General features: G+C 41.4%; 1 protein-coding gene across 2 annotated transcripts; it reads right to left on the bottom strand.

The window, feature by feature from the left end:
* Nucleotides 1-5,598: 5,598 nt before the first annotated feature.
* LOC126783145 (GATA transcription factor 5-like) lies at nucleotides 5,599-7,387 on the bottom strand. Of its 2 annotated transcripts, none has more exons than XM_050508556.1 (3): nucleotides 7,089-7,387; nucleotides 6,687-7,018; nucleotides 5,599-6,586 (listed from the first exon to the last, which is right to left on the bottom strand). In XM_050508556.1, the coding sequence occupies exons 2-3, from the start codon at nucleotides 7,011-7,013 to the stop codon at nucleotides 5,885-5,887; spliced, it is 1,029 nt and encodes a 342-aa protein (XP_050364513.1). In that variant the 5' UTR covers nucleotides 7,014-7,018; nucleotides 7,089-7,387; the 3' UTR covers nucleotides 5,599-5,884. The 2 variants fall into 2 exon arrangements, with proteins under 2 accessions (XP_050364513.1, XP_050364512.1); XM_050508555.1 differs by having other exon boundaries at nucleotides 7,102-7,387.
* Nucleotides 7,388-13,706: the final 6,319 nt, after the last annotated feature.

The raw sequence follows: 13,706 nt of genomic DNA, 5'->3' as shown, positions 1-13,706 counted from the left end.
AGCTCTATGTATCCAATCCCTACCAAGTATGATGTTGTATGGAGAGGTGCAGTCTGTAACGAAGAACGTCTGGAACAGCTCGGAAGGTCCTATCTTGACTTTGAGGATCAAAACTCTCAAGGTCTTAGTTAAGTTGCCAGCAAAACTCTTGACCTTAAGATTGCTACTGAGAACCTTTTCCTTTGCAATGCCAAGTGCTTCGACTGTTTTCATTGTAATAATGCTAACTGCTGCACCGCCATTGACGAGGATTTTGTTCACTCTCTTACCCTCCATCTCAGCTGATATGTATAAGGGTTTAATGTGCTGAGTCATGGTCGTTGTAGGCTTTGTGAACATCATAAACAATCTTTGGAGCTCTGTCATCGTGTGAGACTTAGCAGCTCCCTCCTCCCTCGTGTCTTTATCAACAGTTGGCACCTCTGTAGATGATAACTCTGCAAATGTACCTACCTCCTGGGTAGGTGTCTCACCTCTAATGAATAGATGAGATGACATTGGCCTTGGAAGAGCATACTTCGAGGACAAAGTGAACATCATGTTGCAACTAGGAACAGTATTTGTTAAACATGACAAAGGTTAAACATGTTGCAGTCTGGAGTAGCTGCTATTTCTTCATCATAACCTTCCTCAAGCTTGTCCTCTTGATCAGAAAGTTCTAACTCTTGCTCATTACAACCTGGTTCTTCCATATTGTCGTCCGGAATTGACCTAGTTGGCGTTCGTAAGGGGAACTTGCTCCGGAGGTACTCCGTTAGCGATTGCTCCTAATGGGCCTTTGGATGAGTAACCACTACCGCAGCCTCGCCTACCTCTGAAACCACAAGTGTTGGTTCTTTTACTATTGGAATCACTGGTGTTGGTTCTTTGATCTTCAGCTTCCATTCGAACTATGGCTTGATTTTCTCTGGAACTGGTTCATGTGGTCTGGCTTACTTACAGACCTCTTTGGCACCCATTTAGATTGCGCAGGTTGTGCAACACTACTTTGTTGTTGTTTCTGCTGAATAGAAACACCTTGTACGTGATGTCTGTTTGTTGCCCTGCCATCAATAGATGCGTAAGACAACCTATCATGGATTGAAACTCTTCGCTTAGGAGCAGTTTTCATTGGCCGTTTGAGTCGATCATGAACGCTTCTCCTGGGGTATGGCTCTTTCCTGTAATTATCACTCTGACGAATGTGGACGTATGGCCTTAGACTAAGCTTTTCAACTGTCTCTCGCAGCAGCCAAGGTGGATGTTCCAGCTAGTCGCGAGAGAGTTCTCCTCGGTTATACGCCTCTAACATTCTTTTGTCCCTTCCCCATCTCTTTTGTACGTTCCTCTTCTGAGTCTTGGTAGCTTTCATGGCTCTTCCATGCTCTTGAACGTACCACACATTGGGTTTTAACGACCTCGGTGCAGGAGGTATGTATGGCCGCTGCAGCGCCTCGCGACTAGCTTGAGTTCCTGGCGCATTTACCCCAACTTGCTGTTCTCCAGGGGCATTCGCGACCTCACCAAGACCTGAACTTGGCCTCTTTAGTATTTGAGCATAAGTGTTTATCTAAACTCTAGCTTTCTTGGGGTTCCCCCCTCGTATGGATTCGTCGGCGAGCACGGCCTTCGATGTCTCCTTGCCTCCTCGTGCCTCCTAGCATTGTCACAATTTATGGAACACTCTTTCTTGCATCGATTACAAAGGACATAAGTCCTTGCCTTGACTACATTTTGTTCCTTGCTCTGGACTGCACCTTTTTGTTCGCCCTGCTCAGATTGCTTGGCTCCTGCAACCTCTTTTGCCAAGGGCACTTCCTTCGTTGTTGTCTTCACACCCGGCTCGGGCTCTGACGCGAAAGACAACACTCCCTCATCTAACCACCGTTGTACCTGGTCTTTGAGTTGTATACGAATATGAGTATCGTGAGTCCAAACGTTATGAAACTTACAATATTGTTTACCTTTAACCTCTTCCTCAGTCGGGAACTTAGTCCATGGCACAATGGTTTCACCCTCAGCAATAAGCTTGTCCAAAATCTCATGAGCCAAAAAAGCATCATAAGTGTACTCAACATACTTGGAAGGGTGATGAGTCTTCAAAGGTGTTGTCAATGGTGTAACTTCCACCACTGACACTGTAGGGAAATGATCAATATCGACCCACGCTGCAGCTCTTTCAGTATCTACCCCAAGCATACCTTTGTTAATCCAGGTCTGTAGCTGATCCTTGAGCTTAACACAATCGGCCGTGTGGTGATTGAACAAGTTGTGGAACTTGCAGTACTTCTTCCCTTCTATCTGCACTGCAGTAGGCATTGCTATATCATGCTTCACCCTTCCACTCGCGAACAATTCATCCAGAATTTCTGGAGCCTTGTGGGCATTGTAGGTATACGATTCGTACTCAGGTTTGGTGAATGATGTTGTAGAGATCTTGACAGGGTCTCTAGACATCTTCAACGCCTTGGACTTCAATGCTTGTCTTCCGGCTATCTCTACTGCCGCTACCTCATCATCTACCTCCTCGACCCATTGCTCTTCGTATGGATATGGTGTGTAGAAAGGATCTACATGCGAGTAGATAGTGGAAACCCTTTTAGTTCCAGATGGAACTGCATAGCGTGGTTTCAAAGTACCAGGGTGGTAGGATACAGGTGGACCTTTTGGAACTGTGGCACTGTCCTCCATCTCCCTAAGGAACACTTGGTAGCTTCCTACCTTGTTCATTAAGTCTTCCATGGTAGAAAAGTATGCATCATGATGTTTGGCCCGCTGACGGGTTTCCAAACCCTTTATAGCAATGTGAATGACATCTTGTTCCGCGAGCGGTGTTCTGCACTTTGCTTGCTAAACCTTGAACCTCTTCAGGAACTCTACTGCCGACTCCATTGGTTGTTGATACATGGAAGTCAAAGATGACAAATCCACTTCAGGCTCAACACTTCCAAAAGTAGTTTTAAACATTGTCTCGAGCATGGACCAATCTGAAATGGACCTTGGTGCTAACTTGGAGAACCAAGATAGCGCCGGTCCTGACAGAGATGAACCGAAAGCCCTCATCTTGAAGACTGGATCAGAAGCATATGGCCCGAATCGTTGTGGAAACGCGAAATGTGCTCAGCTGCATTCTCGGAACCCTCTCCCGAGAAAGTCTGGAACTTGATTGGTCCATAACCCGAGGGCCAAGGACATGCTGTCACCCATTCCTGGAATGGACTTGTATAGGATATCTTCGCGGCAGCATGACCATGAATGGTCCTCACACTCTCTTGGATCATCTTCTGAACCTACTCTTTGGTAAGGATCTGACCCTCTTCTACTTCTTGCTTAGGCTCTTCTCGATGTTCCTCTCGCCACTCGCGACGGAACTTGTGTTAACGCTCTTGTCTTCCGCTTGGTTGAAGAAGTGCCAATGCCCTTTGAAGTGCCTCAACCTCGGGTGTGTTCGACCGTCTTGAACTTCCAAACGTGAACTTTCCCTTTTTGGCCTTCGTCTTCTTCTTCCTTGCGAGTTTGATAGGCTCTACATCTGATTTGTCAGTCTCATCACCTCTGGCCTCGTCCTCTTCACCGCCGTCGTCGTTACCGGCGCTATTTTTCTTGTTGGACCTAGCCTTTTTGGTGGCCTTAGGCTTGTCATGGTTCTGTTTCTCGTAAAGCCCGGCGACAGTCTGTTGGATTCCCAACGCTTCCTCGATTTGCTTGAACCGCTCATCCTGGCCTTCAAACTCTAAGCGAGCATTGTTCACGTGCTAGTTAGCACCCAGAACCAGCTTCTTCAATCTGTCGTTGGTCTCAGCCAGACGCTGACCTTGTGTCGACTGTAGTTGCGACACATTATCCAACGTTCTCTCGACCGCAGTCATTCGCTCGCCGAATGACTCCTCCAATGACTTGACTACCTTTGTCAACTCCTTGAAAGCTAGTTGCATATCTTCCGGTGTCGCCATCACTCCAAATTTCAGTAATGCCTCAACCGCTGTTAAACCTTTGCAAGTCGCTGTGTTGTGAGGAACACACTGCTAATGCTCTGGTTTCGAGCAAGGGGGATATCCTCGCGAATAAGGATTCCGGCTTGCTATCTTGACACGGTCCCACTGGGCGTGCCAAATGTTCGAGCTGGGAAAAAGATCTCCTCAGGGAACAATCAACAAGCCCCGGTTTTGAACCCTCGGTGGTTCTAACCTTTGTTTTCTGTTGTTGCTTGGCGTGCCAGTACCTTTGAGTTAGGTACAACTCTTGCTTTGTGGATGATGATTGCGCTCACATACTGTCTTCTTCTCAAACGATTGCTCCGCAGTTGCTGATAAACCGCTGAAGTTCGAATGACCTATACACAACCGGAGTTGCTAGGTACCTTTCACTCTACCTCAAGTAGATGGCCGATCTTACTTTAGACCGCTTGGGAAAAAGCATAGCTTATAATGTGTCGTTGATAGCGGGACTCTCTCGCTGTAGGGAATTGCTGACTAGTGCAGACTTTTGTGTTTGCTAGAAGCTAGGCTAGCGACTCGATGGACTTGACTCTAGTTGTCGATGTTAGTCGGACTTGTTGCTACATGCAGCGCGAGGCGTACATCTGGGTAGCTCCGCTCCTATGGGAGACTTGGTTGCCGAAGCTAATCGGACTTTTACTCCGTGGGGAGATTTGACTATGCGGTTGCGCGATAGCTTGTTTGACGTTGTGTGTCTGTCTTTTGCACATTCGACCCCTTTATATAGAGAACACAAATTGTTCTTTCTTACAGATCAAGTCTCGAGAACCTCTTAGTTGATTTGGATTCACCTTCCTTATTCAACTCAGATTCTATACAGCATTAGTCCCCGAAATCTATTCTAATAAGGAACGTAATCTTGCTCTTTAATAGATTTCCCCAAATAACCGATCCACGAGCCTAAAGAATCTAGATAATATCGGAGTATTATTTTAGGCCCAAACACTAAGGCTTCTTGATTCACCACTGCAAATTTGCAACCCCCAGGACAGGGATCTTGTTTATCATGAATGAATCTTTAAGGAATTAAGGGCATATGCCTTCCGGATGATAGTTGAATTTGAATTGTTGAGTTCGACTACAGATGATTGATTACCTCCATGACACCAGTTCAAAATGCTTCAAAATCAAGTCCTAATTCTGATGCAGACAATACCTACATTAGCACATCTACTGTGATTCAATCACATAATTATTCTTTTACTTTGATTCAGATCCGGATCATGAATGTAAATTTCAACTTGACCATCAAATTTGAAACTAAGCTCGAGTATGTCGCACTGTAAACTGGGAAAATGGCATGCCGTTGCCCGTATGTGATATAGCTCAGAGACTGATCAGAGAGACATATTATAATTTATATCCCTCCATTGTAATTGCTTGGAAAGCAAGCAAGCAAGCAATCACTCTGAATCATTGCTCTTTAGATATTTTATTGCTTGAAGAAAATCAATGCCATCCTTCACTGCCAGCAATTTAGTACAAAGGAAAACAAAATACTAATTCTTTTGGATTTGCGGTCTTGATTTGATCTGTTTTCTGTTGACGTGTCCTTTGTTTCATTGAAGTGATTGAACATTAATTTGAACTCATGGCATGGATCAATGAACCAGTGTCAAAATGCCTTTGAAATAAAACTAACACTAAACAGAGAAACAGACCTACAAAATAGAATTAAAACCTCTCTAGTCATATCTATAGTTCTTTCCCTCCAACATACAATTCAAAGTTTCAAACCTACTGAGCCATTTCATAACACATATAAGATAGCTAAAACTAAAGAGTAATGCTACAAGCCTAAAACTAAGGCTCAAAATCTAAAAGATCCCTGAAAGCAACAAAAATGTACAATAGCAGACTGCTTGAACCGAGTTCATCAGTAGCACCATATTCCGATTTCCAAACTATCAAAAACCCAGAATCATCTGTCTCGTCCCCGGCTCCGGCTCACCATTATCTTTTATCCTTCTCATCTCCAAAACTTTCCGATGACTATTCGAGTGAACATCACCCGAAAAGGTCGGACTACAAGCCGGTCTATACTCCGGAAACAGCCGGCCGGACTTGTATCGAACCCCGCATGCATTACACAATGTCTTGGGTCCGAGTGGACCGGTTCTCCACTGAGGAGTCTTCTGAACCTGGCAATGGGTGCACCTCCTCTGAATCCCGACTACAACTACCTCATCACCGATCTGAACCGCCGGTTTTCTCTTTATCTTCTTGGCAGCCGGTTCTTCCCAAAACGCCGCCACGTTATGAACCGGGTTGGTGAGGACAAGATAAGGCGTTGACAATGAAATCCCTGAAGAACAAGACGATGTCGACGACGGAGACGATAAGCAAGACGTTAAAGTCGACGGTGAGTCACCAAGTGGGTTCCACAATGACCGACACCGACTGGCCGGTCTGAAACGTTTGCTTCTGGCTTTGACTGGGACTTGTGAGGGAAGCCATGAAAGATTTGAATATCTTGCCTCCGGTTCAGACCGGTTCTTCTCTGTTAAAGTTTCCGGCTTAACCTTGCTAACTGGGTGCAGAAGAGAGAGCTCTAAAACAGAGTCGTCAACAAAGTGAGAAACCCATTCAAGCTCTGCTATATCATCATCCTGACGAAAACACAAAACAATTCCACATTTAATTTCCCAAAATAGAAAGCTACAGATACAATCAAAAAAACGTTGATATATTTGGAAAAGTTTTTATTACCGGAACGACGAGTTGGCCGGCCAGAGTTGACTCGGTGGTTACGTAGCTAGAATTGGAATTTTCAACAGAGTCCACTGAAACAGAGTCTTTGTCTTCTTCAACATCCTCTTCATGTTCTTCAAGTTCTTGTTCTTCCTCGACAGACCCATCTTCGAATTCGCCATTAGAGAAGTCAAGAAGGTCATCCACTGAGAACTCATCACTGGGTACGCCGGAAATTGCAGTATCACACCAAACCTCCTCCATCAAAGCATGCTGGGTCGACTTCACGGCCAGTTCTCTGCGCAAACTCGACTTCAAGGCCCTGGCTTCCATGCAAAGCTCCATCCTTTCTACATTCAAAAACCTCAACCATCAAAACCCACATAACATAAGTTAAGAAACTCGCATAAATTCCATTACCTTAAAGCTGTACCTGGTGAGACGATGACGCTGATGATGAAGAAAGAAGAAGGGGAAAAGGTGCGAGGAAGATGAAAGGTTGATGAGTTGGGTGAGAGTTGGTTGGTTAAAAGCTAGCACCGAAATAAAGTCGAGAAGAGTTATTGGGTTGGATTTTCTATCAACTATTCTATCTTCTTCTACTCCTGCCTATCTATCTCTTCGTCCAGAATCAACTCTGGTATTTTTTTTTTCTTTCAGTTACCAACTAGGGTTAAAAATGGGGGAGGAACTTTAGAATCATGAAACATTGCTGGGTTTAGATTAAGCATGCGTGTGAGACACAGGTGGGGAAGTTAGGTTGACTATTCTGGGTCATATAGGGTAGGCATGCTTGGCCTATCCGGACCAAATCCACGATTGCCACCCCTCTAAGCAAAGCCCAGCAATTTCTCTGGTGATGGCTTGACCAAGACTTGTAGACCATCATTGGATGGCTCCTTGTTCATTTCAATTCCATGGTTCCGACCGTTCCAATTTCGCCAAGCATCCTAGGAATAGTCAATTCCTGTTGAACGGTAAATTGATAGTGTTTCGGTAATTCGTTTATTAGCGATATTGAGAGAAGAAACCATCACATTTCGAATTCTAGTCAAGCCGTTAATGGTCCGAGAGTCTAAATGAAGAAGTTTTCACTGAACTTTTCAAAATGTACGAAGTTACAAACCACTGAAACCTATGTATGTAAAAGATATTAATTAGTAAGGCTGTAAGGGTATGATTTGAAATGAAACTGATACCATTATGTAACTAGCCTTCTTAATTATTAGATGCACCTGGAGAATTAAGAGTTATCATTCTTAATAATGATAGCAACTACTTAGCTATTAACTTTGACTTTTTTTTCCTTTAACCATGCATGTACAGAGAGAGACAATTGTTTTAATTGATGCTTTGTTTAAATGAGGGCATGATGTTTTTGATGTTGTAACTTGTAGGATATATGGTCGACTGCTCCCTCCCTCTGCTTACCCAGTCTTAAGCTTTGATCACGTTGGCGGGCGGCTAGGCTTGTAGTAGACGATTTTTTCTATAAAGTTCTTTATTTATAATTGAAGACATCCTGAATATTTCGATAATTGATTCTTCAACTATTAGCGATTTTTTTTTCTATTGTCAGTAGTTCGCCAGCTTGTTGTATTTGTAGTTCAATCAGTAAAAATGAGTATCGTCCGTAGTTTTAAGTCCCGAATTCTCCACTTACTTTATCATGAACTAAAAAGAGAGAAATGATTTTCTTAATTGGAAAATGATTTGTGTTTTAGAAATCGGAATGTGCGCTTATTGTGGCGCTGTCAAATTATTCAAAACAAAACGAGAGGAAACAGCCATCATTTTGGTGTTTCTATGTGCGTGTCTATTAATTCCTCAAACTCACCCCCAAAATTGAAGTTATTTACGAAAATACGAGGGTGCGTATTACTTAGCCGCGTTAATCGCGCCTGTTTTTCTGGTCAATTTGCATGCCTTTCCCGCGCGTTACATTCCAAACGTTAAATTAAATTAAAATAGAGTTTGAGGATCACACGCTTTGGGAAAGGAACGGGGGTCTTGCTTAGAGTGGAAACCGGAAACCACGGACTCTACAAACCAAATGGTAACATTCTCGAAGATTCTTTTGTTGTTTACCCAAAAAATTCTGAGCCTAGTGCTCTACGTCATCACACATGCTACAAATAATTATCCAAATTCATCGATTCTCTCTTAGGCTTGTACTTATTATTCCATTTTCGGGTTCATCTAAGGTACATCTGTTGTATAATGTATAATATATAGTAGGTGCTGAAGGGCTAATGAGGGCTATTAACTTTTGCACGATGTGGTGGTAGTGGGGATGTGCGGTCGGATTGCCTGCGTACCGTACACATCCGTATAGGTTAGATTTTTTCTCCATTTTCTTGTTCTTCTTTTTTCTAACTTTCATTTCTAGAGGGATAAAACAATTATGAAGCTAACTGGGATGAAATTAAACAGTTTTTACGTAAGATAATTCAGATATGGAGGTTATATTAAACCAATTATAATAAATTAAGGTGAGAAACAATGTGTGTCGAATTGGTGTTTGGTGGAATACAATATCGTTGTTGTTAAAGATAGACTTCTCAAAGTGTCACAAGCTAAGGTCATATATTTGAAGATACATACTCTCGTCAAATTAATTGATAGGGGTACCGATACCGCAAGAAATTACAGTCGTTATTTTTTGTAATGCAAGAATAACGGAAACGCGGTTTTAGAAACTGAAGTAAAAATCTTGCAAATGGTGGCATATATAAATAATCCAGAAATAGATATGGTTCACTCTTTAGATCTCGGTGGAAGCCTTACTGTACTTGCATATACCATGCCCCAAGTGCACACTCAAAAAAAATAACAACATTGGTCACAACTCTTCTTATGCACACTCAAAAAAATTAATAGTGCTACATTTCACTAACAGATGCCCCATCAAGATCAAGTAGTAATGGCGTAATTTGATGAATAAATAAAAGTAGTAATGGCGTAATGCATGGGTCGGGGTTCATTGATTGATTGATGTCTAGCATCAGCTATAACCGTAGCATCAACGGAGGCAACATTTGCCAACATACATGATAGTCTCGCCGTTTTGTTTTCAAAAAAAAAATGATAGTCTCGCCGTTTTGTTTTCAAAAAAAAAATGATAGTCTCGCCGCCATAGCATCAGAGAGATCGAAGCTCAGAACAACAAAGACATAAAAACATTAATCATTTCTTTCGGAACCCTAAAAGAAATAGACTTCTCTTTGAAAAAAAATTCTGTTTAGAAACGAAGATAATTTTAATTGCAACACTTTTAAATATCAAATTTCTGTGAGTTAAACACTCTTCTGCCACAATCTCACTATGTCTGTAGGTTCACCAACGATTTTGTTTCCCGTAATTAATATAGAGTTTGAAGTAGAGAGATCCAGTAAACCGATATAAGTCAGGCGAAACAAAGCATAGCATTTCTTGTTTCTTCATTCATCTCCATTCTCTCTCTTTTTTACTAAACTTTGTACTTTCCAATGCATGTTGTCTACTTAATCAGGCTTGATCTGTATTGATTACATAAAAAAAAGGGGGTGACATTTTGTCCCTAATAGATCAATAATTGAATAAAATTTCAAAGGCTAGGAGAATCCCTAACTGTCAAAAACTCAAAACCATGACAGATATGGCCTGATCTAAACCAAATTTCTTTCAATTCGTCATGTAGTGCCTTTGCATTGTGGTCAAAATCTCAAATAATACATAGGAATAAGTCAAACTCTCTATGTTATATCTGTATTTGTTTGTAATAAGTTAATGTGGTAAAAATCGCTATGCCAATTTCTTCACACAACAGTGTAAACTTGTCACTCTATATTGATATACTGACCATAACCACGAAACATTTTCGTATCGGACTACGACCTTAATCACTCTACTTCAAGTCTCTAATGTCACGAACCCATCAAGTATGAAACTCTAATTTCGAAATCATGAAAAACCCTAAAACAATCTCAATAAATTGAAATCATTTTAATATCACAGTGGATCATTTCTGAGTTTAAAATACAACTCAATCAAACCGATTATTACAAATGAAAATGTATAAATCCTTACAAAATCCACACAAAATCCTCACCACAAGATAGGATAAAAACAACTTCGAGTCCTCTGAGCGTCTGTCGATTTCCGCTAATCCACACCTGCAGAATTATTCCATACACCATCAAATAGGTGCACCGGGATTGTAAACACAAACCCGGTAAGCTTTGCAGCTCGTATGAGTAAAACAACAAATACATCTCGCAAAATATATATATACGAGAATTCACAAAACATCAATTATAAATGCACTCATGACTCATTAGACGGCCCATCTGGTTGTCTAATAATGTGAAAATAAATATACTCATGAGAAGTTGGGCAACCCCTCTGTTTACCCAAATGCATTTATAATACGGGTACTCATGAGCGCTGGTACACCTATGTTACCCCTCATGTAGTACGCCGCCGACATTGGATAACCATTTGTTACCCAACATCAAAAATATATGGGTACTCATAAGCTGATAACACATCTGTTACTTCTTATGCAGTACCCCAACAGACAGACTAGAACTCTACTGTATCGTAACTTTCGCCCGGCCAAGACTAGGTTCCGACATGCCAACACGTCTGAAGACATAATAAACATGTCCGAAGACAAAAACATGTCTGAAGACAACAACACGTCCGAAGACAAAAACGTTTTAACAAACTCCATGTTAAAACCACATACAATAATCAACACATTATATTGTACAAATCGAATCAACATGCTCAATATATAAATCTCAACACCAAATGAACTTGTTCACATCGAAAATTACGATAGTATATATTATAGCAAATCATATATATGTACTTATTTACCATTTATACATATATACAATCCATTATATCAAATACATATCATAGTTCATTCTTTAAACCTTAGCATATTCCCGAATCTCCGCAATGATAGATTCGTCATTGTGAGATTTTACTCACCTTATAATCTCGAGCGAAATTCCACGATTCCGAAACAGTAAAAATTTAGAATAGTTACGTAAAACCTTAAATGCCGAAACAGTAAAAATGTTTTACTGTTCAGCAATCTCTGGTTTTTACGAAATTATTGTTCACATATTTACTATTTATGTATTTTTGTATGTATGCATACTATTCAAATGTAAATACGGTCTCAGTAAATAATAATTACTGATTTACCTTTCTGAAATTACTTTTATATTTACTGAATGTAATTTACATTTACATTTATCGTACGTAAAATAAATTTTACATTTACCGTACGTAAAATAAATTTTACATTTACTGTACGTAAATTACTTTTTACATTCATCGTACGTAAAAATAAATTTTTACAAAATTACTGTTTCAAAAAGCACTATTCATGCGCCGCCGCACGTGGCAGCGCGTGGGGTTCACGCGCCACTCACTGTAACAGCGGGTGGAGCCCACGCGCCGAGCCTAAGCTCATCCATTTCCTCCCCTCTTTTTCCCATGGCCTCACGCCGCCCCTAGCCTCCTCCACGCTACCCCACGCGCCGCCTAAAGCGGCGGTATTCTCCCCTCCTCCTCCTCCTCCTCCTCCGATCTCCCACCAAAACGCCACAAATCAACCCAAAATTACATCAACAACATCACAATAACCAACCTAGGCTAACCTCACCTTGATTCGAGCTTGAGAACCACCGGAGATCGCCGGAGATGAGCTTGATAGCGGCGGAGGGAAAACGCATAAGCTTGGCTTCGTCGTGCGGCTTCACGGCGGCGAGGCACGGTGCAGCGAGCTCGAGGGTTTCTGCGGAGGTCCGTGCGGTGCTTTTGGGCGAGGCGGTGAGCGACACGGATGGCCGAAGAAGGAGATCGCCGGCGAGGACAGTGAGGGAGGGAGAGAGCTCAGGGAGGAAGAGAGAGAAGAGACAAAATGGGAAAGGGAGTCGCGGGGTGAGGGTTTCCAGAAAATGGAAACCCTAGCTCCATTAATTACTTTTTTATACATGTTTTCAAAATCGAAAACTATTTCCATCATTAATAACTTTCACGTACGACATCCGATTAGAACGTGTGATGTGTCCACGAACTCATATCAACGAGCTCTACAACTTTCATGAAGAAAGTTTTCACAAACGAGCGACGGAGTAAAAGTCGATTCTCACGTCGCGGAAACGTAACGTTTTTCTAAATGAAAGTTCCGATAACGTTTCCGATTTCGATTTTCCGACATCGCAAAGCGAAACAAGCACGTTTAATGAATTTCACAAACTTAAAAACTTAGAACTAATCCAATAATCGTTCCGAAAAAATCGGGTTATTACATGCAACGACGATGTTATAGTTGACAGTATCTGCAATTAACAATGTCCAAAAACATGACGTCCATATGCATGCATCTGCAGAGTGACGAGCAGCGTTGTATATATCATTTGCATCACTTACACGATTATACTCATACCACATATTTTTACTATCTCATGGCATGAGTTTTGTTTGAGGTGCTACTTGTTTAGCTCTAAGCATTTACCAAATCACCTTTTTATTACCAACCTTGGGTTTATATGCCACATTTATACAGACATACAAAGAATGTTTATGAACAACCTGATGCAAAAAATGACTTCACTGTTGCAAACTTGCAATTCTTGTGAGTTGAGTGAACTACATTTTGCCTGTAAGTTAGAGAACTCCATTACAAAAATACAAAGAAGCTACTAACTACAACTTCATATTCGGTTAACAAAAGATACTTTCTGCTTGGTGTTCCATATCCGATTTCCCAGTAATTCAAATCTTCAATGGTCTATTGTCTTCAGATTCCGTAAAGAGTCCTTAACAGAGAATGGCAGACTAAACAGAACAAAGAATGCGGTTTGTGTCCGGTGTTTAGATTGTTTGACTGAACACAGAACACCAGTGACATAGTATACAAACTATAATTTGAACTTGGCGCGCACACATTCTCAAGGTTTTACTCAAATTAACTAGATACTCTCCAACCACATCTTGATAACCAATATCTTAAATAAAATGTACCTACGTGATCAG

This window comes from Argentina anserina, chromosome 2 (assembly GCF_933775445.1).
Source record: "Argentina anserina chromosome 2, drPotAnse1.1, whole genome shotgun sequence".
Classification (NCBI taxonomy): domain Eukaryota; kingdom Viridiplantae; phylum Streptophyta; class Magnoliopsida; order Rosales; family Rosaceae; genus Argentina; species Argentina anserina.
The sequence above is the reverse complement of the archived record's forward strand: the minus strand, read 5'-3'. Positions and strand labels throughout refer to the sequence as shown.

What these genes read in the sequence shown, in the direction of transcription:
- LOC126783145 (XM_050508556.1), bottom strand. Translation starts at nt 7,013, where the DNA reads ATGGAGCTTTGCATGGAAGCCAGGGCCTTGAAGTCGAGTTTGCGCAGA. An exon ending in CCGGCCAACTCGTCGTTCCG is followed by an intron (nt 6,587 to 6,686) that starts GTAATAAAAACT and finishes TGTTTTCGTCAG; the next exon opens with GATGATGATATAGCAGAGCT.